We start from the raw sequence: 27,860 nt of genomic DNA, 5'->3' as shown, positions 1-27,860 counted from the left end.
ATGGGGCTCAGGGGAGGAAACGGACTCCAAAATATCTGAATTACAGCAGCAAATCCACCAAGAACCCCAAACCCAACACCCCAGCTCCAGCTCCCATCCTGGATCTAGACACCCACCAGCTCCCCCAAGAATCAAGCCTCCAGACACGATTCCTCTGAAATGGCTTTATTTCCCCAGTGTGAGGAATCTGTGAGTGGTGAGGGGTCTGTGGTCCCTGTTGCCCCAAGGACCCTGCAGCCTCCAGATGGATAACGGCCCAGGCTCCAGGCCTTGATCCTCCCAGGCTGGGGCTGGTTCTGGGAGGAGCCGGGCATGCTGTGGTTTGTAAGGATGACACTCCCAAAGGTGGTCCTGACAGTGGCCCAGATGGACATGGGGCTCACCTCAAGGACAAGGCCACCAGGTGCGGGGGCCGAGGCCCAGATGAGCCTTACTCTAGGAGCAAAATCCCCTGTGGGGGCTTCTCCTTGAAGTCCGCCAGCAGGGCTCAGTCTGGGGGAAGAGAGAAAAGAGAGAGCAGGTGATTGGCAGGGAAGGGGAGAGACAGAAAAACTGGGAGACTGGCAAAAAAGAAGAAAGACGAAGGCGAGAGTACAAAAGGCTCAAAGGAGACCAAGAGAGTGACCCAGGGACACTGGAAAGGCGCCGAGAGAGAAAAACACGCAAAAATACAGGAACAGAGGCTGGAGATGCACAGGCTGATGCTACACACTGACCTTTGGACCCAGGCAGGTCAGGGGGTGGCGGCCCACCTGGGGGCAGCAAGGCAGAGCGGCTCAGGGCCTCGGCCACCCACCCCAGGACGCGGCTACACTGCTGGACCTGCGGAATGGGAGGAATGTCAGAGCAGGAGATGGGACCCCTGCCCGACCCCTGCCACAGTCCCCCAGCCAGGCCCCAAGCCCTCACCTCCCGCTCCAGCACTTTCAGGCGCTGTTCGTACTCGCGGATGTGTCCCAGCTGTTTCAGTGCCAAGTCCACCCTGAGGAGGGAGGGCCTCTTACCGGGGGCACCCGCAGCCCACCCACCCCCGGGGCTCCGCCTGCTTCCCGGGCCTCCTCCCTCTCTCCCTCCCTCCCAGGACCCTGCCTTCAGCCGAAGTCAGGATCCGCCCCAGGCCAGAAGCCCCATCCCCGACCAGGCCCCGCTCTCACTTCTGGGACGTGCGCTTCAGACGCTCGGAGTCGCTCTCCCGCTTGTCCCTAGCGCGTGCCAGCAGAAAGTTCTCCTTATGCACCGATTCCCACGTTAGCAGCTTCCGCTCGGCTTCCTTAGAAAGGTAAACCCCTGTAGGGGCGGGCGGAGTCAAAGGGCTCAGGCCACGCCCCTTCCCAATCCCAGCTGCCCCTTCCGACACCCTCAGAACACGCATGCTATCCCAGACCCAGCCCCTGGTGATTCGAGAACATGCCCCGCCCCTCACCCGTAAGCACTGCCCCTCAGTGCTTAAGCTCCGCCCCGTGTTGCTTAAACCCCGCCCCTCGCTACCTAAGCCACGCCCGTTAGTCATTTGGGGCATGCCCCCTTCCCCTCGCCTTCCAGGCTCCCGGTCCCCTATATTTCTCCTTTTTAAGCCAAGCTCTGTTCTTACGGAAATGCTCGAGGGCCGGGGAGGACGGCTGGGGGCTCCGGGGTCGCCTGCACAATTGCCTGAGCAAGAGGCGCAAGTGGGAGATGACGATAAAGGGCGGGGCCAGCGCGGGCCGAGAGTGGAATTCCCGGATGAGGCGGTAACGCTGCGCCTTCCAGTAGAGATCGCTGTTGCCCTGTACTTTGCCGAATGTGTAACTGCAAAGGCCAGAGGTCAAAGGTCACTTGAGGTCAGGGCCCAGCCAGGGGCAAGGACGAAGGTTAGATGCCAGGCAATAATTGTTCAAAGTCTATAGCAGCAGACAGAAGTCAAGATCACTAAAGTCAGAGGTTACAGGATGCGATTAGAAGTCAGGTTAGAGCCAAGGGCGTTTGGTCACGCCTGTAGTCCCAGCACTTTGGGAGACCGGAGCGGGCAGATCACCTCAGGTCAGGAGTTCGAGACCAGCCTGGCTAACATGGTGAAGCCCCATCTCTACTAAAAATACAAAAATTAGCCAGGCATGGTGGCGGGCACCTGTAATCCCAGCTACTGGGGAGGCTGAGGCAGGAGAATCGCTTGAACCCAGGAGGTGGAGGTTGCAGTGAGCTGAGATCGTGCCACTGCACTCCAGCCTGGGAGACAGAGTAAGACTCCATCTCAAAAAAAAAAAAAAAAAAAAAGTCAGTTTAGAAGGGCCAAGGGTCAGATGTCAGAGGTCAAGTTGGGATGGTATCACAGTATAAGGTAGAGGTTGAAGTCAGGTTAAAGTTGGGCTCAAAAGTTAGCCTGGACACAAATAACTAACATCAGAAATGAAAATGGAGACATTACTACTGACCTTACCGAAATAAAAAGGATTGTATGAGAATACTATCAACAATTATATGTCAACAAACTAGATAAATGAAATGGACAAATTCCTAGGAACACACAAATTACCTAAGCTGACTCAAGAAAAAACAGAAAATCTCAGTAGAATTATCATAAGAGATTGAATAAAAAACCTTTCAATAAAGAAAAGGCCAAAACCAGATGGCTGTGCTGGTGAATTCTATCAAATATTTAAAGAAGAATTATAATAACAAGGATGTTTCTCAAATTCGTCCAAAAGATTGAAAAGGAGAGAACATTTCCTAACTCATTCTATGAGGCCAGCATTACTGTAATACCAAAGCCAGATAAAGATATCACAAGAAAATTACAGAGCAGTAGCCCTTATGAATATACATGTAAACATCCTGAAAAAATACAAGCAAATCTAATTCAGCAGCATATTAAGTGGATTTTATACCATAACGAAATGGGATTTATCCTAGGAAAGTAAGGGTAGTTAAACATACAAAAATTAATGCAAACACCAAATTAATAGAACAAGGTGTGGGGGAAGCCATATGATCTTCTCAACCAACACAGAAAAGGCATTTGACAAAATTCAACAACACTTCACGATTTTTTTTTTTTTTTGATGGAGTCTTGCTCTGTCCCACAGGCTGGAGTGCAGTGGCACAATCTCGGCTCACTGCAAGCTCCGCCTCCTAGGTTCATGCCATTCTCTTGCCTCAGCCTCCCGAGTAGCTGGGACTACAGGCACCCACCACCACGCTCAGCTAATTTTTTGTATTTTTAGTAAAGATGGGGTTTCACCATGTGTGGGCGGCAAGCCACCCAGGTGCCAAGGCAAGAGACCGAGGGCACGAGCTGTTCCAGTGTAATAAAACATATAAAATAACAAGAGTTATACTAGATATAGATCATAGATATGATTATATATGAATATCAATCATTAGTTTGTAGCAATTACTCTTTATTTCAATAGTATAATAATCCTTGCTTTACAATCATAACCTAGGAAAAACCAAGCCATACAGAGATAGGAGCTGAAGGGGCACGGTGAGAAGTGACCAGAAGACAAGAATGTGAGCCTTCTGTTATTCCTGGACAGGGCCACCAGAGGGCTCCTTGGTCTAGCGGTAATGCCAGCATCTGGGAAGATTCCCGTTACCAAGCGGACCGTGGTCTAGAGGTAGCGTCAGTGCCAAGGAAAAGCACCCACTACTTAGCAGACCGGGAAAGGGAGTCTCCCTTTCCCCGGGGGAGTTTAGAGAAGACTCTGCTCCACCACCTCTTGAGGAGGGCCTGACATCAGTCAGGCCCGCCCGCAGTTATCCGGAGGCCTAACCGTCTCCCTGTGATGCTGTGCTTCAGCGGTCACACTCCTGTTTCACTTTCATGTTCCACTCTGTACAGCTGGCTCTGCCCTCTAGATAGCAGTAGCAAAATTAGTGAAAGTATTAAAGTATTAAAGTCTTTGATCTTTCTTTAAAGAGCATAGAAGAAATAATGATGTAAGCTGTCCTCTCTCTCTCCGCCTTGGCTACCTAACAGGGAAGGGCCCCCGTCCAGTGGACATGTGACTCACGTGACCTTATCAATCATTGGAGATGACTCACACTCTTTACCCTGCCCCTTTTGCTTTGTATCCAATAAATAACAGCGCAGCCAGGCATTCGGGGCCACTATCGGTCTCCACGTCTTGGTGGTAGTGGTCCCCCAGGCCCAGCTGTCTTTTCTTTGATCTCTTTGTCTTGTGTCTTCATTTCTACAATCTCTTGTCTCCGCACACGGGGAGAAAAACCCACAGACCTTGTAGGGCTGGCCCCTACAACCGTGTTAGCCAGGATCGTCTCGATCTCCTGACCTCATGATCTGCCCACCTCAGCCTCCCAAAGTGCTGGGATTGCAGGCGTGAGCCACCATGCATGGCTTTTTTTTTTTTTTTTTTTTTTTGAGACAAGGTTTCACTCTGTTGGTGGCACAATCATGGCGGTGGTGAAATCATGGCTCACTGAAGCCACAGCCTTGACCTCCTGGGCTCAAGCCTTCCTCCCACCTCAGCCTCTTGAGTAGCTGGGACTACAGGCATGCACCACCATGCCTGGCAAATTTTTAATTTTTTTATTGAGATAGGGTCTCACTATGTTGCCCAGGTCGGTCTTGAACTCCTGGCCTCAAGTGATCCTCCCACTTTGGCTCCCTAAAGTATTGTGATTGCAGGCATAAGCCACCATGCATCATAATTTTTAAAAATCATAAACTAGGAATAGAAATAAACTTTCTCAACATGAGAAAAGGTACTTCTGAAAAACCCACAGCTACTGTCATACCCAATGGTGAAAGAGTGAAAGCTTTCTGCCTAAGATCAGGGACAAGACAAGGATGTCCACTTTTACCACTGCTATTCCACATTGTGCTGGAAGTTCTGGCTAGAACAATTAAACAAGAAAAAAAATAAAAGGCATCCAAATTGGAAAGGAAGAAGTAAAAATATCTCTATTCACAGATGACATGATCCTATATATAGGAAATGCCAGAGAATCACAAGAAAGCTTCTAGGGCTGCAGATTCAGCAAAGTTGCAGGGTACAAGATCACACAAAAATCAGTTGTGTTTCTACACACCCGCAATGAACAATCCAAAAAGGAAATTAAGAAAGCAATTCCACTTACAACAGTATCTAAACGTTAAGCACCTAGGAATAAAGTTAACCAAAAGGGTAAACAATTTGTAGCCTGAAAACTACCAAATACTGCTGGAAAAGCATTAAAAAGAACACCTAGATGAAATATCAATACTACCTGAAGCAGTCTACAGATTCAACGCAATCCCTATGAAAATTCCAACAACTGGCCGGGCGCGGTGGCTCACACCTGTAATCCCAGCACTTTGGGAGGCCAAGGTGGGCGGATCACCTGAGGTCGGGAGTTCAAGACCAGCCTGACCAACATGGAGAAACCCCGTCTCTACTAAAAATACAAAATTAGCCGGGCGTGGTGGCACATACCTATAACCCAGCTACTCAGGAGGCTGAGGCAGGAGAATCGCTTGAGCCCGGGAGGCAGAGGTTGTGGTGAGCTGAGATCACGCCATTGCACTCCAGCCTGGGCAACAAGAGTGAAACTCTGTCTCAAAAAAAAGAAAAAAAAAAAAAAGGAAAAAAAAAGAAAATTCCAACAACCATTTTGATAGACATGGAAACTCTGATCTTTAAGTTCATATAGAATTGCAGGAGGCCCAGAATAGCCAAAACAATCTTGAAAAATAACAAAGGAGACTCATACTTCCAATGTCAAAATTTGCTACAAACCTACAGTAATCAACACTGTGTGGGCTAGACATGGTGGCTCACGCCTGTAATCCCAGCACCTTGGAAAGCCGAGGCAGATCACCTGAGGTCAGGAGTTCAAGACTAGCCTGGCCAACATGGTGAAACCCTGTCTCTACCAAAAATACAAAAAAATTAGCCGGGCGTGGTAGCAGGTGCCTGTAATCCCAGCTACTCAGGAGGCTGAGTTAGGAGAATCGTTTGAATCCAGGATGCGGATGTTGCAGTGAGCAGAGATCGTGCCACTGCAATCCCGCCTGGGTGACAAGAGCGAGACTCCGTCTCAAAAAAAACCCAAAAAACTGTGTGGTACTGGCATAAGGATAGACACAATCCAGTGGAATAGAATTGAAAGTCCAGAAATAAACTCATAAATCTATGAGTGTCATGCATTGAATTGTATCCCACTAAAGATATGTTGAAGTCTGGCCGGGTCCAGTGGCTCACGGCTGTAATCCCAGCACTTTGGGAGGCCGAGGCAGGTGCATCACCTGAGGTCAGGAGTTTGAGATCAGCCTGGGCAACATGGTGAAACCCCGTCCCTACTAAAAATACAAAAATTAGCTGTGTATAGTGGCGGGCACCTGTAATCCCAGCTACTTGGGAGGCTGAGGCAGGAGAATCCCTTGAACCCAGGAGGTGGAGGTTGCAGTGGGCCGAGATCACGCCATTGCACTCCAGCCTGGGTGACAGAGCAAGACTCTGTCTCAAAAAAAAAAAAAAAAAAAAAAATTTGAAGTCATAACCCATAGTGCCTCAGAATGAGACCTTTTTAAATTTTTTATTTATGAAATATGTGGCTTTATTTGGAAATAGAGTTTACACATGTGATCAAGTTAAAATGAAGTTATTAGCATGGTCCCTAATCCAATTTAAGTAACATTTTATTAAAAGGGGAAATTTGGAAGATGAAAGCAGAAGTTTCAATGATGCAACTAGAAGCCAAAGATGGCCAGCAAAGCACTAGACGTGACAGGAGGGGCATGGAACAGACTCTCCCCGACATCCCTTAGAAGAAAACAGCTTGGTGGATGCCTTGATTTTGGACCTCTAGCATCCAGAATTGTGAGACAATTTCTGTGATTTAAAGCCACACAGTTTTTGGTACTCTGGCAGCCCTAGGAAACTAATACAATAGGTCCAGCACAGGGGCTCGTGCCTATAATCCCAGCACTTTGGAAGGCCAAGGCAAGAGGACTGCTTGAGCCCAGGGGTTCAAGATCAGCCTGGGCAATATAGTAAGACCCCATCTCTGAAAAAAAAAAACAACCAAAGCCAATGAAATTTTATATTTTCTCAGCAAAAATCATGCCAACAAGAAAGGAAGCAAACAGAGAGACCTAACATAGGATGAAAAAGGAGTTTCATTAAAAAAAAAAAATAGCCGCTGGGCACGGTGGCTCATGCCTGTAATCCCAGCACTTTGGGATCCAGCCGAGATGGGTGGATCACAAGGTCAGGGGATCGAGACCATCCTGGATAACATGGTGAAACCCCGTTTCTACTAAAAATAAATAAATAAAATAAAAGTAAAAAAAAAAAACAAAAAAAAAAACAAGCCAGGTATGGTGGCACGTAACTGTAGTCCCAGCTACTTGGGAGGCTGAGGTGGGAGGATCACTTGAGCCCAGGAGGTTGAGGCTGCAGGTGTGAAGTGGTATCTCATTTCTGGCGTTTTGGTAGAGACAGCAGCCTCGCTATGTTGCCCAGGCTGGTCTCGAACTCTTGTGCTCAAGCAATCCTCCCACCTCAGCCCCGCAAAGTGCTGGGATTACAGGCATGAGCCACTACACCCAGCTGGATGACTATAATTTTTACAAAAGGAAAATAACAAGTGTTGGCTAGGATGTGGAGAAATTAAAACCCTCATACACTGCTGGTGAGAATGGAAAATGGTGCAGCTGCTGTGGAAACCAGTTTGGTGGTTTCTCAAAAAGCTATACATAGAATTACCACATGACCGAGGAATTCCACTTTGAGATACACACCCAAAGGAAATAAAAACAAGGATTCAAATAGATACTTCCATGCCAATGTTCCAACAAACATTAGTCACAATAGCCAAAAGGCAGAAAGAACCCAAGTGTTCATCAACAGATGAGCGGGTACATCAAATGTGGTCTACTTTTTTTGAGATGGAGTCTCGCTCTGTTGCCCAGGCTGGAGTGCAGTGGCACGATCTTGGCTCACTGTAGCCTCCGCCTCCTGGGTTCAAGCGACTCTCGTGCCTGGGCCTCCCAAGTAGCTGGAATTACAGACATGAGCCCGGCTAATTTTTGTATTTTTAGTAAAAAGGGGGTCTTGCCATGTTGGCCAGGCTGGTCTCGAACTCCTGACCTCAGGTGATCCACCCACCTAGGCCTCCCAAAGTGCTGGGATTACAGGCATGAGCCACCACGCTGGGCCCAAATGTGGTCTATTTGTACAATAGAATATTACTCATTCATAAAACGGAATGAATGAAGTTCTGATGCACACTACAACATGGATGAGCCTTGAAAACATGCTCAGTAAAATCAGCCAGACACCAAAAGACAAATATCGCATAATTCCACTTACATGAAACATCTAGACTAAATCCATAGAGACAGAAAATACACTGGAGGTTACTAAGACCTGTGGGGAGGGGAAGTGGGGAGTTGCTGTTTCATGGGGACACACTTTCTGTTCTGGGTGATAGAACGTATTGAAAATAGATAGTGGTGATGGTTGGAGAGTACTGTAAATGTAATTAATGTCACTGACTTGTACACTTAAAAATGGTAAAAATCACCTCCGGCTGCGGTGGCTCATGTCTGTAATTCCAGCACTCTGGGAGGCCAAGGCGGGCGGATCACAAGGTCAGAAGATCGAAACCATCCTGGCTAACACGGTGAAACCCCATCTCTACTAAAAATACAAAAAATTAGCCAGGTGTGGTGGCGCACGCCTGTACTCCTAGGTACTTGGGAGGCTGAGGCAGGAGAATCGCTTGAACCTGGGAGGTGGAGGTTGCAGTAAGCTGAGATTGCACCATTGCACTCCAGCCTGGGCGACAGAGCGAGACTCCATCTCAAAAAAAGGCTGGGCGCGGTGGCTCACGCCTGTAATCCTAGCACTTTGGGAGGCCAAGGCGGGTGGATCACGAGGTCAGGAGATTGAGACCATCCGGGTTAACATGGTGAAACTCCGTCTCTACTAAAAATACAAAAAAATTAGCTGGGCGTGGTGGTGGGCACCTGTAGTCCCAGCTACTCAGGAGGCTGAGGTAGGCGAATGGCGTGAACCCGGGTGGCGGAGCTTGCAGTGAGCTGAGATTGTGAGATCGTGCCACTGCACTCTAGCCTGGGTGACACAGCGAGACTCCGTCAAAAAAAAAAAAGAAATAAAAATGGAAAATTTTATATAATTTTACCACAATAAAAAACAAAGTTGGCTGGGCGCGATGGCTCACACCTGTAATCCCAACACTTTGGGAGGCTGAGGTGGGCCAATCACTTGAGGTCAAGAGTTCAAGACCAACATGTTGAAACCCTGTCTCTACTACAAATACAAAAAATTAACTGGGTGTGGGGGAGTGGGAAGTGGAGGTTGCGGTGAGCTGAGAACTTGCCACTACACTCCAGCCTAGGTGACAGATTATCCCAGCACTTTGGGAGGCTGAGGAGGGAGGATCACTTGAGTCCAGGAGCTCGAGACTAGCATGGACAACATAGTGAGACCCCTCTCTCCAAAAAATTTTTTAAATTAGGCAGTCCTGCTGGCCTGGCTAATTTTAAGTAGTCCCAGCTACTTATGGGGCTAAGGCAGGAGGATTGCTTGAGTCCAGGAGGTCGAGGCTGCAGTAAGCTACGATCACATCACCACACTCTAGCCTTGGCGACAGAGTGAGACCCTGTCTCAAAAAAATACAAATAAGGAAGTTCAACCTGGGCTCAGGGAGAGGATCAGTCCAAAGTCCAAGTTACAAGCAGGGTCCGGTTGGGTTTGGGGAGAAGGCAGCATTAGATTGGATCAGAGTTCAGGGACTAAAAACAGAATTCATTAGACGGGGTTCAAGAGTCATGAGAGGGCCACGGGTCATGCTGGGTGGGGTCAGATCAGAGAGCAGTCAGGCCTCACCTGAACATGGCAATGAGCAAGTTGACCAGCAGGATGTTGGCCACGAGCAGGAAGATGACGAGGAGCAGCACCACCAGCCAGTTGGCATACTGGGAGACGCAGGTGCCCGCCTGGGCCCCAGGAGGGTGTGCCCAGAAGCCGGGCTCCGACGAGCAGTTGCTGTGCTCCATGAGGGCCACTGTGAAGAGAGACATTCAGAGATGGGGTGAGGGGGACAGAGACCTAAGAAAGACAGGAAGACTGCCGGGCGCGGTGGCTCACGCCTGTAATCCCAGCACTTTGGGAGGCTGAGATGGCCGGATCACCTGAGGTCGGGAGTTTGAGACCAGCCTGACCAATGTGATGAAACCCCATCTCTACTAAAAACACAAAACTGTTAGCCAGGCGTGGTGGCACGCGCCTGTAGTCCCAGCTACTCGGGAGGCTGAGATAGGAGAATCGCTTTGATCTGGGAGGTGGAGGTTGCAGTGAGCTGAGATCGTGCCATTGCACTCCAGCCTGGGCAACAAGAGCAAAACTCCATGTAAAAAGTAAAGTACAGGTTCCTCTTCAAAGACTTTCCTCCCCATCTAATTAACAATAAATAGTAACTTCTCTTAGAAACAAAATTTATTCAAACACCTGTGCTAACATTCTTAAATATCTACTAGCCATAAAAAATAAATCAATGTACTTTATGTTCTTAGCTCCCACAATTTAGCCTAAATATTTGCCCTGACATACTTATACTGGTTCAAGCAAGCATTAGGTCATAGCCTGTTCCTCTTCCTTATTTAAAAGTGTTTTTACCTTTCTCAGCATTCCACAAGTCACTTCCCCCTTCCTTTGTTCTCCTCTGCCTTCGCTTCTTTTAAAAACTTCTAAGTTACTCGCCAATCAAGACAAATACAAAATGTAAAGTCCGGTTCCAGCCAATAAAAACCAGACACAGCAGTAAAATAGACGCGTCAGGTTATAAATGACCCTATCTCCTTTGTTCCGTGTACTCTCATGACAAAACTGCTGGCGAGTGTACCCTTTCTACAAAAAATAAAAATGGCTTTACTAAAAAAATTAAATTAATGTTCAAGTACTATTTCTTTACGACACCACAAAATAAACATTTCTAACATCCATCTCAAAAAAAAAAAAAAAGAAAAAAGAAAAAAGAAAGACAGACAGAAAGACAGACGGGGTGGGGTAGGCAGAGACCCAGAGAGATGATGATGGGGAATATAGGGTATCACTCAGAGATCCAGAGAAAGAGGGAGACAGAGACTCAGAGAGACAGATATTTTCTTAGAGCCAGGAGGACAGAGACCCAGGGAGCGGGGACAGAGACTCAGAGGAAGGCTGTCAGGCCGTCATCCCCCCTACCGTCCATGTCCTCCTGGGGGATCTGCCCGAAGATCTGCAGGTAGGGACGGTAGAAGACGCGGCGCAGGACACTTGGGAAGTCACTGTCCCGTGGCCTCAGGAGCCCCTCCGTGGCCACGCCATAGGCCACCAGCCACACGCCGAGGAAGAAGAGGAAGAAGAACACGTCCTTCATCTGTGGGGAGATGTGGCTGCGTCTGGCCCCGCCCTTTCCTACTCTGGCCCCACCCCTATATCCCAAAAACACGCCCCATTGCTCCCCAAAGTCACGCCCCTTCTCCACGGACCACTCCCTCCCTGGCCCCACCCCTTTCCCTATGTCCCCGTCCACTTCGGCCCCGCCCCTGCCTCACCATCTTGCTCACGATGACGATCTTGGGCCCCAGCTGTTTGTTGACCGTGAAGATGTGAAGCAGCCGCACCGTGAAAACCATGAAGTCGATGCAGAGGACAGTGCGGCCCAGGTGGTACAAACCCGGGGTCAGCCTGGGGTGTGGGGAGATGCCACAAGGGTCAAGTGTCACAAGACGCCAAGGAAAATGGAAGTCTTCCCAAAGCCATCCTTCAGAGGAAGCTGCAGCCTCCACCGGGCAGGACCAGGACCCTCCCAGTCACCCGGGGTTTACTCAAATTTATTCAGTGCCAAGCTGGTCCATGCAGGGCCCTGGCACCCATTTTTAAAATGGCTGCGCCTATTAAGTAATGACTGAATGAACGATGGCCTTAGCAAAGAGCTGGTCCCTGTAAGAATCAAGCTGGAAAAACTGCCGGAATATCTGTCCAACCTATAAAAGGCAAAACATAGAGTCCTTACAAACTAATACGCAAAAGGAAGGAAGCCAGATAAAGGATACCACGTACAATTCACAGAGGACGTTCAAACGGCCAGTAAACATCAATAATTCCTATGGGGAAAATAAAAATTCTACCCCTATTTTGCATCCTCATGTACTTAAACTTTGGATGGATTAAAAACCTAGTGTATGGACAGACGCGGTGGCTCACGCCTGTAATCCCAGCACTTTGGGAGGCCGAGGCAGGCTCAAAAAAAAAAAAAAAGAAAAGAAAAGAAACATACAAAAGTGAAAGTGAAAAGACAAGCCACAGACTTCGAGAAGATATGAAGATATTAAGACGAACAAAACTACCGAGGATTAGGATCCAGAGTATAAGGAGTATATACATTTATACATATACAAATCAATGAACCCCAATTAAAAAAAAGGGAGGGTGGCCGGTCGCGGTGGCTCACGCCTGTAATCCTAGCACTTTGGGAGGCCGAGGCGGGCGGATCACGGGGTCAGGAGATCGAGAACATCTTGGCTAACACGGTGAAACCCCGTCTGTACTACAAAATACAAAAAATTAGCCGGGCGTGGAGGCAGGCACCTGTAGTCCCAGCTACTCAGTAGGCTGAGGCAGGAGAATGGCGTGAACCCGGGAGGCGGAGGTTGCAGTGAGCCGAGATCGCGCCACTGCACTCCAGCCTGGGCTACGGAGCGAGACTCCGTCTCAAAAACAAAAACAAAAACCAAAACAAAAAAAACAACGGGGCACAAGGACATATGGCCATTAAGCTTAGGAAAAGATGTCCAACCTACCTGGTAGTCAAGAGTGCATAAATTATAACAAGGAGAGGTCATGTTTACCCATTAAATTGGCAAATTTTTTTTCAGTTAAATTGAGAGCTACATTTTAGAGTGAAAGTATCAGGCATTGTCGAGCATGGCCTCAAGGGGGCACTCTCTTACCCTGATGGCAGGTGTGGAAATGAGTGAAGCTACTTAGAAGGAAATCTATCCATGTCAAAAATAAATGTACCCTTTGACCCATAAACTTTACATCTGGGATGTAAACTTTTATTATTTTGGAATAATAAAAAAACAGAAGGCTGAGCATAGTAGCTCACGCCTGTAATCCCAGCACTTTGAGAGGCCAAGGTGGGAGGATTGTTTGAGCCCAGGAGTTTGAGACCAGCCTTGGCAACAGAGTGAGACCCTGTCTCTATTTAAAACAAAAAAAGAAAGAAAGAGAGAACCTAAATGTCCATCTAGAGGGAACTGGCGAAACAAAGGATGATTCATCCATTCAATTCTGGAGATGATTAGACATTTCTCCCTTTTTTTTTTTTTTTTTCTGACAGAGTTTTGCTCTTTTCACCCAGGCTAGAGTGCAGTGGCGTGATCTTGGCTCACTGCAACCTCCGCCTCCCAGGTTCAGGCAATTATCCTGCCTCAGCCTCCCGAGTAGCTGGGATTACAGGCGCCTGCCACCATGCCCGGCTAATTTTTTGTATTTTTAGTAGAGATGGGGTTTCACCATGTTGGGCAGGCTGGTCTCAAACTCCTGATCTCAGGTGATCCACCCGCCTCGGCCTCCCAAAGTGCTGGGATTACAGGCGTGAGCCACCACGCCAGGCCCATTTCTCCCTTTTAAGCTGAGATCTTTCCATTTTTCACCTGGAAAGTGGTAGGCTTGATAAACTGTCCAAAATATCGCTGGCAATCCTAGAGCATGGTAGCATATGGCCTTAGCCCTTTCATCTCAAAAGTCACTTTATACAAAATACAACAAATTACAAACAGAAGTATTAGTGTTCTGCAAAACTCTCATATCTTGCTCCCTGCTTGAATAAATTATTTATGTTGAATCACTTTGTAACACTGCTAACATAGCTTAGAGGAAGCCTGCGTCTCAGCGTGTCTACTGGGAAAAGCTTGAGTAGGGATCATCACTGTCATCACTGTCAACCATTCAGGATGTGTCAGGTCCCTTGTAAACAGTCACCAGGTTGTTGGCCAGGCACGGTGACCCACATCTGTAATCTCAGCACTTTCAGAGGCTAAGGCCAGTGGATCACTTGAGGCCAAGAGTTCAAGACCAGCCTGGTCAATATGGCAAAGCCCCATCTCTACAAAAAAAATACAAAAAAAATTTAGCTAGGTGTAGTGGCGTATGCCTGTAATCCCAGCTACTCACGAGGCTGAGGCAAGAGAATCGCTTGAACCCAGGAGGTGGAGGTTGCAGTGAGCCAAGATCGTACCACTGCACTCCAGTCTGGGCGACACAGCGGAACTCTGGCTCAAAAAAAAAAAAAAAAAAAAAAAGAAAGAAAGAAAGAAAAGAAAGAAAACAAAAACAAACAAACAAAAAACCAGTCACCAGGTTGTATCCACAAACTTTTCTGTTTGCTCTCCTCAAAAGGAGGAGTATCCTAATGCAGGATACTCCATAATGCAGGCAGGGCAAGGGTTAAACCCTTAGCTTGGAGGGATGGAAGGAAGCATAGAAGGAAGGAAGGAAGGAAGGAGAGAGGGAGGCAGAGGGGCAGAGGAGAGAGGGAGAGAGAGAGAAAGAAAAGAGAAAAAGAAAAAGAAAAGAAAGGAAAAGAAAAGAGAAATAAAGAAAAGAAAGAGAGAGAGAAAGAGAGAGAAAGAAAGAAAGAAAGAAAGAAAGAAAGAAAGAAAGAAAGAAAGAAAGAAAGAAAGAAAAAGGAAAGAAAGAAAAAGTCGGGGGCAGGAGGGCAAGGGGCCTGGGACCAACGAGCTATGTGGAGGAAGAGAAGGGAGGAGGTGAGGTTGGCACCCAGGTCGGGGCGCTCCCATAAATATCTGCTAACCTTCAGACCTAGCAATAAATAGCAGCACAGGCTGAGTGGCGGACAGTGGGGTTTTCTCCTGAATCCTGCCGTCCCTGAAGCCAGATCTCCAGGTGCCAGCCAATTACCCTGGGGCAATCGTCATGCCCGACTTTCCTAAGAGGGGTTCTCAATCAGCAGGGTTGGCTTGACCTGCTGCCCAGCTGCGGGGAAGCCGGGAGTGGAGACCCTGGGAGTGGGCAGGAAGGATGAGAGGTGGCCAGGGGCCAGAGTTCCAAGGCCCCGGGGCACTCACCGGCAGCCCACGCCCAGGAGGAAGCAGGTGAGAGCCACTAGGTCGCACTGGTTCCAGCTGTCGGCGAGGTAGAGGCGCAGGCGCTGGCTCAGTGAGGCATGGCCAGGCCCGGGGCCCCCGCTGGCGAGGCTGCCCCCGCCTCCGCTCAGGCCCTGGCGCAGCTCCTCGCACAGCAGCGTGAAAGCCCAGAAATAGAGCAGCAGCTCCAGGGAGCCGGGCGGCGCCGGCCGGAAATCCACGAGCAGCACCCGCGAGAAAAGCAGCAGGAACAGCAGGTAGCTGACCACGTTGCCCATGAAGATGGTCACCGGCGCGCCCCAGAAGTGGAACCAGCGGCGTAGGCACCGGCGCCCCCCGCAGCGGCCCCCGCAGCAACCCGGACGGCCCGACTGGCGCGGGACCCCCAGCGGCGTCTTCTCGGCTGGGTCCGCCGTCCTGTGGGGAAGAGAAGAGAAGGGAGGAGGCCTCACTCTGACCTCTGAGTCCTGATCTCCACCATCATCGAGACTTTTGGCTTGGCACATCTCACCCTGCCTGACCCGAAACTCAGTCTGCCCAGAGCTAATTTCTTGGGTTTTGACTCTTGTATCTAACCTCTGACCTCTGAAATCTCCCGTCAAGAGGTGGATTGATCGCTTGAGCCGAGGAGTTGGAGACCAGCCTGGCCAACATGGCAAAACCTCATCTCTACAAAAAATATTTTAAAAATATACCCGGATCGGGCGCGGTGGCTCACGCCTGTAATCGCAGCACTTTGGGAGTTAAGGCGGGCAGATCACCTGAGGTAGGGAGTTCGAGACCAGCCTGGCCAACATGGTGAAACCCTGTCTCTACTAAAAATACAAAAATTAGCCGGGTCTGGTGGCGCATGCCTGTAGTCCCAGATACTCGGGAGGCTGAGGCGGGAGAATCGCTTGAACCCGGGAGGCGGAGGTTGCAATGCACTGCAGCCTAGGCGACAGAGTGAGACTCTGTCTCAAAAATAATAATAATAATAAAATAAATAAAAATAAAAATTTAGCCAGTAGTAGGGGCAAGCACCTGTAGTCCCAGCTACTGGGGAGGCTGAAATGGGAGGATCACTTGAGTACAGGAGGCCCAGGCTGCAGTCAGCCATGAACATGCCACTGCACTCCAGCTTGGGCAATAGAGTGAGACCCTGTCTAAAAAAAAAAAAAAAAAAATTAAAGTAGAAACAGGCTGGGCGCGCTAGCTCACGCTTGTAATCCCAGCATTTGGGGAGGCCGAGGCAGGCAGATCAGCTGAGGTCGGGAGTTCGAGACCAGCCTGACCAACATGGAGAAACCCCGTCTCTACTAAAAATACAAAATTAGCCTGGTGTGGTGGCACATGCCTGTAATCCCAGCTACTTGACAGGCTGATGCAGGAGAATCGCTTGAACCCGGGAGGCGGAGGTTGTGGTAAACCGAGATCGCGCCATTGACTCCAGCCTGGGCAACGAGAGCAAAACTCCGTCTCAAAAAATAAAAAAATAAAGAAGAAGAAGAAGAAAAGACCATAGAGTGCATGGCTCCACTTATGTGAAGTGTGCAAAACAGGCGAACCCAGAGACAGCAGGTACATGAATGGTGGCCTAGGGCTGGGAAAACGAAAAGCAGTGCTAAGCATGTACAGAGTTTCTTGTTGGAGTGATGACAATATTTGAAAATGAATTGTGGAAATGATTTCACAATTCTGTGAGTACACCAAGAAGCACTGAATTGTATACCTTAAGTAGGTGAACTGTATGATATGTGGATTACAGCTCAATAAAGCTGCCATTTAAAAAAAAAAGAAAAAAAAGTGAGGCTGGGCGTGGTAGCTCAAGCCTGAAATCCCAGCACTTTGGGAAGCCGAGGTGGGAAGATCACTTAAGCCCTCGAATTTGAGACCAGACTGGGCAACATGGCGAAACCCCATCTCTACAAAAAATATAAAAATTAGCCGAGCATAGCATGCATCTGTAGCTACTTGGGAGGCTGAGGTGGGAGGATGGCTTAGCCTGGGAGGTTGAGGGTGCAGTAAGCCATGATCGCGCCACTGCTCTCCAGCCTGAGTGACAGATCAAGACCCTGTCTCAAAGAAGAAGAAAGAAGGAGAAGGAGAAGGAGTAGGAGGATGAAGAGAAGGCAGAGGAGCAGGAGGAGGAGCAGGAGCAGGAGAAGGAGGATGAGGAGAAGGCGGAGGAGCAGGAGCAGGAGGATGAGGAGGAGGAAGAGGAGAAGGAGGATGAGGAGGAGAAGGAGGATGAAGAGGAGAAGGAGGATGAGGAGGAGGAAGAGGAGAAGGAGGATGAGGAGGAGAAGGAGGATGAAGAGGAGAAGGAGGATGAGGAGGAGGAAGAGGAGAAGGAGGATGAGGAGGAGAAGGAGGATGAAGAGGAGAAGGAGGATGAGGAGGAGGAAGAGGAGAAGGAGGATGAGGAGGAGAAGGAGGATGAAGAGGAGAAGTAGGATGAGGAGAAGGCGGAGGAGCAGGAGCAGGAGGAGGATGAGGAGGAAGAGAAAGAGGATGAGGAGAAGGAGGAAGAGGAGGAGGATGAGTAGGAAGAGGAGGAGAAGGAGGAGGAGGATGAAGAGGAGGAGGAGAAGGAGGATGACAAGGAGGAGGACGAGAAGGAGGAGGAGGAGGAGGAGAATAGTGAAAGCTACAGAAACTAAGAACTCCTAGAGAAAGAGGGTCAGATGCAGAGAGGACAGCAAGCTCCCTACTGAGAGAGAAAACCATCATGGTATTTCACAGTTCTCCTTCTGCAGAATCCTGGTAAGAAGGGAGAGCGGTGGGTCAGAAAGCTTCCCCCATATCTGCCATCTTGAATCACCTCCAGCCAGGCCACACGCAGGTTCCTGGGCTCAGCCCCAGCCTCTCAGGGGGGGATCTTGGGATCTGTCCTTCAACAGAGCTCTCAGTGGGGGGGCTTTCCACAGGGGTTGAGAGCACAGATTCAGGTACAAGAGGATCTGGGATCAAATCTCGGCTCTACCATTTACCAACCACATGATCTGAGGCAAGTGACTGAATGACTCCATTATTTCACCTGCGAAATGAGAATAATTATAGGCCCTATTGCATTGGGTTGTTGGAATTAAACGAACTGATTTCCGGCCGGGTGCGGTGGCTCATGCTTGTAATCCCAGCACTTTGGGAGGCCGAGGTGGGCGGATCACGAGGTCAGGAGATCGAGACCATCCTGGCTAACACGGGGAAACCCCAGCTCTACTAAAAATACAAAAAAATTAGCCGGGCGTGGTGGCGGGCACCTGTAGTCCCAGCTACTCAGGAGGCTGAGGCAGGAGAATGGCGTGAACCCGGGAGGAGGAGCTTGCAGTGAGCCGAGATCATGCCACTGCACTCCAGCCTGGGCGACAGAGTAAGACTCCATCTCAAAAAAAAAAAAAAAACCAACTGATTTTCAAAAGAACTGAGCACAGTAGTTGCTCATTGTACATGTTTCATAACATCAGCTGTTATCAAGGTCGTCATCATCATCACATGTGCAGATGAGAAATTGCTAGGGAAGGACCTCAGACACTGGGGCCTTCTATCAACCTTTCTCAGTGGTCCAAATGTTTATCTTAGTTTTTCCCTTCTCTCTTGATACATATTTTGTTCTTTTTTTTATTTTTTGACATTTATTTTTAGTTCAGAGGTACATGTGCAGGTTTGTTAGGTAGGTAAATTTGTGTCATGGGGGTTTGTTGTACAGATTATTTCATCACCCAGGTATTTAGCCTAGTACCCACTAGTTATTTTTCCTGGTCCTCTCCCTCGCCCTACCCTCTGTCCTCCAATAGGCCCCAATGTGTGTTGTTTCACTCTGTGTGTCCATGTGTTCTCATCATTTAGTTCTTACTTATAAGTGAGAACATGGGGTATTTGGTTTTCTGTTCCTGTTAGTTTGTTATGGATAATGGCCTCCAGCTCCAACCATGTCACTGCAAAGGAAATGATCTCATTCTTTTTTATGGCTACAGATAAATATTTTGTATCCTCTCTACATTGTCTTAAAAAACTATATATAGGCCAGGCATGGTGGCTCATGCCTGTAATCCCAGCATTTTGGGAGGCTGAGGTGGACAGATCACAAAGTCAGGAGATGGGGAGCATCCTGGCCAACATGGTGAAACCCCGTCTCTACTAAAAATACAAAAAAATTAGCTGGGCGTGGTGGCAGGTGACTGTAATCCCAGCTACTTGAGAGGCTGAGGCAGGAGAATCGCTTGAACTCAGGAGGCGGAGGTTGCAGTGAGATGAGATCGCGGCACCGCACTCCTGCCTGGCGACAGAGCAAGACTCCGCCTCAAAAACAACAACAAAAAAAGAAGTTTGATAAATATTCTATTTCATTTGCTTAGGCCTGATTTTTAAAATACCTTAACGGCAACCATAGCATAGTGATTAAAAGCAGGGGCCTTGGGGCCACGAACAAAATAGGTGAAAAATCCCTCAATGAACTGATTCCGCTTGCTACAGAGGGATGGAAGTATGTGTAGCATGAAGAAAATCAATTTCTAGTGATGGCCTCTTTGATGGCAGAACCAAATCTTGAGCCAAGCCTTGAGCTTGGCACTTGGGAAGCTTCCTCAGTATCTCAGTCCCTGATGGGACGTGTGATATAGTTTGGATGTTTGTCCCTTCCAAATCTCACATTGAAATGTAATCCCTGGGCCAGGCATGGTGGCTCAAGCCTGTAATCCCAGTACTTTGGGAGGCTGAGGCGGGCGGATCACAAGGTCAGGAGTTCAAGACCAGCCTGGCCAATGTGATGAAACCCTGTCACTACTAAAAGTACAAAAGTTAGCCAGGTGTGGTGGTGGGCTCCTGTAGTCCCAGCTATTCGGGAGGCTGAGGCAGGAGAATCGCTTGAACCCAGGAGGCGGAGATCACACCACTGCACTCCAGCCTGGTCGACAAAGCGAGACTCCATTTCAAAAAAGAAAGAAAGAAATGTAATCCCTGGCTGGGCCTGGTGGCTCACACCTGTAATCCCAGCACTTTGGGAGGCCAAAGTGCGCGGATCACTTGAGGTCAGGAGGTTGACACCAGCCTGGCCAACATGGTGAAATCCTGACTCTACTTTAAAGATACAAAAATTAGCTGGGCGTAGTGGCATGCACTTCTACTCCCACCTACTTGGGAGGCTGAGGCAGGCTGATTAGGAACCCAGGAAACAGAGGCTGCAGTGAGCCAAGATTGTACCACTGCACTCCAGCCTGGGCAACTGAGGGAGACTCCATATCAAAAAAAAAAAAAAAAAAAAAAAAAAAGAAAAAAAGAACAAAGAAATGTAATCCCTAATGTTGGAGGTGGGGCCTGGGGGAAGTGTTTGGGTCCTGGTGGTGGGTCCCTCACAAATGGCTTAGCACCATCCCTTTGGAGACTTTTTGCTCAATTAGTTCACATGAGATCTATGTGGCACCCCCTACTCCTGCTTCTGCTCTCGCCATGTGATACACTGGCTCCTCCCTCACTTTCTGCCATGAGTGGAAGCTTCCTGAGGGCTCACCAGCCGCAGATGCCAGCACTATGCTTCCTGTACAACCTGCAGAACCATGAGCCAATGAAACCTCTTTTGTTTATAAATTACTCAGTCTCAGGTATAGCAACTTTGTAGCAACTCAAGAGGGGACTAACACAACGTGGAACTGGCACATGTCCTGAACTGCCCAGGGTGTCCCCACCTCACACAGTGCTGGAGGCTCCACTCACCCGACAGGCCCTTCCCCATTAATGACACTATCCATGTCAAACTCTAGCTCCTTCCGTGTGGGCTCCTCTTCTGATTTCCTAGCAAGGGGGGAAGCACAGAGCAAGAAATGAGGGGAAGAGAAGGTGGAGAGGCATTCTCCAGCAAAACTCAAACTTCTTCACCCGGAGACATGGCAGAGGGACAGAGAGGTGGTCTCCTAAAGTCACCCCAAAGGGACCTTCCCCCAGAGCCATGGCCAGAAAGGCAGAGTAACTGCCACTAGAGATACCACAGGGAGGATCCCCCCAAAACTCACCTCCCACAGCACTCCCTTAGTGGAGGGACAGAGAGTCCCATTCCTAGGGAAGGGACACAATGGGCCGATGAGGGAAGAAAGGTGGGCAGAGGGGGCAGGAAGGAGAAACTGAGCACCCCGCCCCCATCCCCACCACTCACCCCAGGGTACTGACCTGAAGGTGATGAGGCGGGTGTAGATGAGTGGAGGGCAAAAGAAGGAGAGAACCAGGGCCCAGATGGGTGTAGTGCTGGCCATATCTCCCCACCACTTCTGTGTCAGCAGAGACTGTGGGGGGTGGGAAGGGTTAGGATCCAAATCTCCCCCACAGCCCCGTCCCTAAGACGCCCAGCAAGGGTTGGACCGCGGCTCCAGAGTACAGAGCAAGTGCCCAATGTCACAGCCACAACTATTGAGGTAGGGAAACGGTGGTGAAAGGCAAAGACAACTTAGGCCAGGTTTTGGCAGTAAACAGTCAACACTTAAATTGACACCATATGGCAGATACAGGGCTAAGCACTTTATGTAGATTAGTCCACCGAACCCTTGACACATAAGGGGGTGGGTACTAGTATCTCCTCCTTGGTACAAATGAGGCACAGAGAGGTTAAGGAAATGGCTCAAAGAAACACAGCTTGTATGTGGTAGAGCTGGAATCCATGAGTTTAACCACTATCCACAGCAAGGGACTCTGGGTAGCTGTTTGAAATGTCAGCCAAACCATTCCAACAGATGAGGATGGGACTTCCTGTTGGGCACAACTTCCTGTACTGAAGTGGGACTCGGAGCCCCTGTCAGATTTAAACTAAAAATATTGATAATGTTTCCAAAATGTCAACTTGTCAGGATCGGAGAGACTGTGGGAGCAAGTTGGGCTTCCCAAGGGAGATGCTTTCCTATAGGAAGGGTGAGATTTCCTAGACCAAAGTTTGTTTATGTCCAAAAAAAAAGGTAATTGTTCAGTGAGGCCATTCTAACTGCTGAAAACTGAAACTAGGGACCTCTAAAGGAAGTGGAAAGGACTTCCTGTGGATGCCGTAGGACTTCCTGTGGATGAGCTAGGACTTCCTGTGGATGAGCTAGGACTTCCTTTGAAAGAAATGGACTCTTCCCTGAAAGCGGGAAGGACTTCCAAGGTTAAAGGTGGAATTTCCTGATAGGGTCACAAGGAGTTTCTCTATCTGGAGTGGAACTTTTTAGGAAGATGGGCTTTGCCGTGGGAAGGTTGGCTTTTGGTGGAAGGGAGCGGGGCTTCTTATGGGAAGAGCAGCCTTTCTGAGAGAGAAGAGAGACTTTCTGGGGAATCTCCAGGGAGAGTGGCTGGTCAAGACCATAGATGTTCCCAATGGCAGGGGCTCATCCCCATACTTCCTAGAGTCCACTTGGAGACTGTTTGGGATGTTGGTGTCGCAGATACTCACCTGTACCCCATCCTGGGCAAAGAAGGCACGGGCGTCAGCTTGCATGGCCAGCTGGAGGCAAGTGGCATCCCCCCAGAGCGGGCAGCGACGGAGGAGGAGGCGGGCAGCCCTCACCTCACTGCTGCGATAGCACTCGCCAAAGAGGTCTGGGGCAGAGGAGTTAGTTATGTGACAGGGATGGGAAGGAGTAGGGTGAGGGTGTGAAGGGAGAGGTAAGGGAATTTAAGGGGATGGCGCAGGGATATGTGAGGAGTGCGGGTGAGGAGTGCGGAGTTGCACATCCCCCTCTGGCGGCAGCCCCCGTCCCTGCTCCCAGGCACCTTGCCCCACGCACCAACGCCCATCCCCTCAAACTTGAACGCCAGGTCTTTCCTCCGAGCTGCCTCCTCAGCGTCAGGCTCCAGGCGTGCCATCACCCGGAGCAGCAAACAGGCCCCAAGAGCTGAGGAAACTGCATTGGAACCCTGGAGAGACAAAGAGGGCACGGATGCGTCAAAGAGGGTTCATAGAGGGGGAGAAAGCCTGAAGTCAAGGGAAGGGACAGAGTCAGAGGTCAGAAACTAACTGGGGTCATCAGAGGCCAAGGATGAAGTAATGTTTGGAGATGGATCTGGAAGAAACTGAAAGTCAGTTGAAAATGCCAGAAGTCAGGTGGTTCAGAGACCCGGGATGCAAGTCAGGGGCTGGGCTGCAGTTAGAATGAATTCAGCAGTCACAGACAGGTCAAGAAGCAGTTGCAGGCTGGGTAAAGTGGCTCACGACTGTAATCCCAGCACGTTGGGAGGCTGAAGTGAAACCACCTTTGCAAAAATGATAACTGAGGAAATTATGACAATGAAAGAAATCAGACCTAACCGACTCCATCTTGCTTCTAACCCTTAAGCTGTCCTCGCTCATTCCTGGGCATAGGCTGAACTAACTTTGGGAAGGAATTCTGTTCATGGTTTGACTCTGAAATGAAATTGATAATAGCCCTTTCCCCAAAGACCCCCTTCTTGCCTGGGGACCAGTCTACCTTTGCAGGACTAACAAATTAGCTACAAGATTAGAAATTAAACTTAGGGGTCACGCAGCCTCTGGCTCCCCCGATTGCTCCTGGGGATAACATCATTACTGTAACACCTAAGATGAGTGCTTGAGATAGTCTGCAGACCCTGCACTGGATGGGTCAGCTGACACCACCCAGACTGTAGTCTGGCTCAACCAGTTCTGCCATCCCACCCAGGAACAGAAAACAGCAAGAAAAACCTCACTTCCAACCCCTGTGATTCCATCTCCAACCTGACCAATCAGCACTCCCCACTTCCCAAGCCTCTACCCACCAAATTATCTTTAAAAGCTCTGATCCCTGAATCCTCGAGGAGACTGATTTGAGTGATAATAAAACTGAGGTCTCTTGCACAGCCGGCTCTGCGCGAATTACTCTTTCTCCATTACAATTTCTCTGTTTTGATAAATCGGCTCTGTCTAGGCAGCGGGCAAGGTGAACCCATTGGGTGGTTACAAATGAGGAGGATTGCTTGAGCCCAGGAATTCAAGACCAGCCAGGCAACATAGTGAGACTCCATCTCTACAAATTTTTTTTTTTTTTTTTTTAGTTAGCCAGGCGTGGTGGTCTGCTTCTGTAGTCCCAGCTACTAGGGAAGCTGAGGTAGGAGGATCGAATGAGCCCAGTAGGTTGAGGCTGCAGTGAGCCATGGTCATGCCACTGCACTCCAGCCTGGATGACTGAGGAAGACCCTGTCTCTAACAATGAAATTTTTAAAAGCACTTGGAGAGGTGACCAAAAATGCCAGTGTAGGGAACGTCAAAACTTCATCCCTCCACAAAAGCAATCAATAGCTATCAAAAACTGTCAGAATCAACTTTTCTAGAATTCTGGAATCTAATCGAAAACTTATTTAAAAAACAAGAAAATGCTTAATGAAGAGACCACTAAATTTCAGTAAGAGGGTACTGTGACATTTTAACCTACCCACTTACTATCCCCAGCTCCCCAGTTCAGTGGCAACCTTGAAGACAAAGACACACATTCCTGGTGTGGGTCGCTAGTACTAGAGGGAGCAATTCAGACTTACCCTCCAGAATTGTGGTTGTGTGTGTGGCCCTATCTGGTGGCTCCCTGAAGCAACAGCTCAAGGACTTGACTTTGCTTCACCTGCCTTAGAGCTTTCCCCAGAGAAAAAGTGGCTTTCCAGGCAGTGTGTGTTAAAATCTTTTTTTTTTTTCTCTTGAGACGGAGTTTCACTCTTGTTGCCCAGGCTGGAGTGCAATGCTGCAATCTCAGCCCACCACAACCTCTACCTCCTAGGTTCAAGCAATTCTCCTGCCTCAGCCTACCGAGTAGCTGGAATTAGAGATATGCGCCACCATGCCAGGCTAATTTTTTGTACTTTTAGTAGAGATAGGGTTTCTCCATGTTGGTCAGGCTGGTCTCGAACTCCTGACCTCAGGCGATCCACCTGCCTCGGCCTCCCAAAGTGCTGGGATTACAGGCGTGAGCCACTGTGCCCGGCCTGTTAAAATCTTTTAAAGGCAAATGAATTAACCACATCCATCTGAGGCAAGGAATCACAGTAGAGGCAGTAATAGATACACTAAGCATCTTGGGAAGAAAGAGGCCATGAAAGGAAATACTTGGAGGGAATAAGGGCTTTGAAAATCTTCCTTGTGTACCAGGAAATCCAGACGGCTAGATGCATGACTAGGGCTAGAGGCGTGCTCAGAAAATACCAGAGAAAACCTGAAGCTCTTACATCTGGCTGAACTTTAGGCTCTGCACAAGCAGGAAGTGAAGACTAAAGCAGAATTGTAAACAGCTTGGCTAAGTATTGAAAGACTGCTTCAATATACAGCCATGGTGGGCGTCGCTCACGCCTCTAATCCCAGCACTTACAGGGAGTTTCTTGTTGTATTTGCTTCTGTGGTTCTAGGCATTTAAGGATATCTCTGTCAAGTCACCAGCAGACCACTAAGCTAACAGAAGAGGGGCTTCCATGGCCACACATGCAAAGAATACAGACTTTCCAAAAAAGGTTTAGAGAAGTCACTAAACAGGGCGGGCACGGTGGCTCACGCCTGTAATCCTAACACTTCGGGAGGCCGAGGCGGGTGGATCACCTGAGGTCAGGAGTTTGAGACCAGCCTGGCTAACATGGTGAAACCCCGTCTCTATGAAAAATACAAAAATTAGCTGAGTGTGGTGGCACACACCTGTAATCCCAGCTACTTGGGAGGCTGAGGCAGGAGAATCACTTAAACCTGGGAGGTGGAGCTTGCAGTGAGCCGAGATTGCACCACTGTACTCTAGCCTGGGCCACAGAGTGAGACTCCATCCCCCCTCCCCCCAAAAAAAAAGAAAAAGAAAAAAGAAAAGTCACTAAACAAACAACAATGACCCACAATGAGCAGCAGCCACAACAAACCCTGGAGGGAGGGCATAAGCTGATTTCCAGAGTTGCCACATTATCATATTCAAAATGTTCCACTTTTCAACCAAAAATTATGAGGCATGCAAAGAAACAAGACAATATGGTTCATATACTGGAAAAAAAAGAAATTAATAGAGACCAGGCATGGTGGCTCACACCTGTAATCCCAGCACTTTGGGAGGCCCAGGCAGGAGGATTGCTTGAGCCCAAGAATTCAAGACCAACCTGGGCAACATAGTAAGACCCCATCTCTGCAAATTTTTTAAAATTAGCTTGGCATGTGGCTGGTAGACCCAACTACTCAGGAGGCTGAGGTGGGAGGATTGCTTGAGTCCAAGAAGTCAAGGTTGCAGTGAACTTTGGTCAAACCACTGCAGTCCAGTCTGAGTGACAGAATGAGACTCTGTCTCAACAACAACAACAAGAACAACAAATAAATAAATAAAAGAAAAGAAATGAAATGAATAGAAATGAGTAGGAAAAAAATAAATGAATAGAAACTATCCCTGAGGAAACTCAGACACTGAACTTACTAGCAAAGGCTTTAAATAAATTGTCTTAAATATGCTCGAAGAGCTAAAGGAAATCATGAAAAAAGAACTAAAGGGAGCCAGGAAAAAGATGTCTCACCACCCAGAGAATAAGAATACAGAGATAGAGGCAGGGTTTCCTGAAACTGGGTTAATTCTTTATAGAAATGTGAACACTGAATTTATTTTTTTAAAAATAAAAATTTAAAAAAAAGAAAAAAACACACAGAAAACATCTTATCTGTATATAGGTCTTGAGTGAAGTGGCTGCTTTTTTTCCTGCTTTTTGTAGAAGAGATTGAGAATGGTACTGTAATCAAAAATAAAGTTTTGTAGTGGGACCAGGAAAAAAAAAAAAGACAGACTACAGAGGCCGGGCGCAGTGGCTCACGCCTGTAATCCCAGCACTTTGGGAGGCCGAGGAGGGCGGATCACGAGTTCAGGAGATCGCAACCATCCTGGCTAACACAGTGAAACCCTGTCTCTAAGAAAATACAAAAAAATTAGCTGGGCGTGGTGGCGGGCGCCTGTAGTCCCAGCTACTTGGGAGGCTGAGGCAGGAGAATGGCGTGGAGGCAGGAGAATGGCGTGAACCCAGGAGGCAGAGCTTGCAGTGAGCGGAGATTGAGCCACTGCACTCCAGCCTGGGCGACTGAGCGAGACTCTGTCTCAAAAAAAAAAAAAAAAAAAAAAAAAAAAAAAAAAAAAAAAGACTACAGAGACAGAAATGAACCAAATAGAAACTCTGAAGCTAAAAAGCACAATAACTGAAACATAAAAACCACTAGAGGGACTCAACAGTAGATTCATAAAAAAGGCAAAATAAAGATCAGTGAATTTGAAGCTAAGTACATTGAGATTATCCAGCCTGAGGAGAAAAAAGAAAAACAAATGAAGGAAAATAAGCAGAGCCTAAGGGACTTGCGAGACACCATACAGAATATTAATACATACATAATGAGAGTCCAAAGGGAAAAGAGAGACAGAAAGGGAAATAAATAATATTTGAAGATATAATGTCCTAAAAACTTCCAAAATGTGATGAAAGACAAAAGTCTACACATCCAGGAAGCTCAAGGAACTCCAAGTAAAAGAAATTCACAGGCCAGGCACAGTGGCTCACGCCTGTAATCCCAGCACTTTGGGAGGCCAAGGCGGACAGATCACAAGGTCAGGAGATCAAGACCACGGTGAAACCCCATCTCTACTAAAAATACAAAAAATTAGCTGGGCGTGGTGGCAGGCGCCTGTAGTCCCAGCTACTTGGGAGGCTGAGGCAGGAGAATGGTGTGAACCCAGAAGGTGGAGCTTGCAGTGAGCAGAGATCATGCCACTGCACTCCAGCCTGGGCAACAGAGCAGGACTCCATCTCAAAAAAAAAAAAAAGAAAAAAAAAAGAAAAAGAAATT

General features: G+C 48.4%; 1 protein-coding gene across 7 annotated transcripts in view; it reads right to left on the bottom strand.

Annotated features, from left to right (window-relative positions):
• Positions 1 to 149: 149 nt before the first annotated feature.
• Positions 150 to 27,860, bottom strand: part of TRPM4 (transient receptor potential cation channel subfamily M member 4) — a 56,166-nt gene continuing 28,455 nt past the window's right edge. For 4 of the 7 annotated variants that reach the window (XM_024351547.2, XM_063800805.1, XM_054673957.1 and 1 more), the window contains 13 exons: positions 22,825 to 22,954; positions 22,491 to 22,636; positions 21,245 to 21,357; positions 20,795 to 20,872; positions 15,086 to 15,520; positions 11,546 to 11,678; positions 11,193 to 11,367; positions 9,837 to 10,014; positions 1,592 to 1,788; positions 1,155 to 1,287; positions 910 to 982; positions 717 to 822; positions 150 to 492 (listed from right to left, as the gene is read on the bottom strand). In XM_024351547.2, coding sequence (XP_024207315.2) covers positions 488 to 492; positions 717 to 822; positions 910 to 982; positions 1,155 to 1,287; positions 1,592 to 1,788; positions 9,837 to 10,014; positions 11,193 to 11,367; positions 11,546 to 11,678; positions 15,086 to 15,520; positions 20,795 to 20,872; positions 21,245 to 21,357; positions 22,491 to 22,636; positions 22,825 to 22,954 — 1,902 coding nt within the window. In that variant the 3' untranslated portion in view covers positions 150 to 487. Of the gene's footprint in view, positions 493 to 716; positions 823 to 909; positions 983 to 1,154; positions 1,288 to 1,591; positions 1,789 to 8,514; positions 8,625 to 9,836; positions 10,015 to 11,192; positions 11,368 to 11,545; positions 11,679 to 15,085; positions 15,521 to 20,794; positions 20,873 to 21,244; positions 21,358 to 22,490; positions 22,637 to 22,824; positions 22,955 to 27,860 lie in introns of those variants that run through there. The other 3 variants (XR_002940691.2, XM_054673955.2, XM_024351548.3) reach the window with 3 other exon arrangements.

The sequence above is a fragment of the Pan troglodytes genome, chromosome 20, assembly GCF_028858775.2.
Source record: "Pan troglodytes isolate AG18354 chromosome 20, NHGRI_mPanTro3-v2.0_pri, whole genome shotgun sequence".
NCBI classification, from domain to species: Eukaryota; Metazoa; Chordata; class Mammalia; order Primates; family Hominidae; genus Pan; species Pan troglodytes.
Note: the sequence above shows the minus strand (reverse complement) of the source record. Positions and strands in the feature narration are given on the sequence as shown.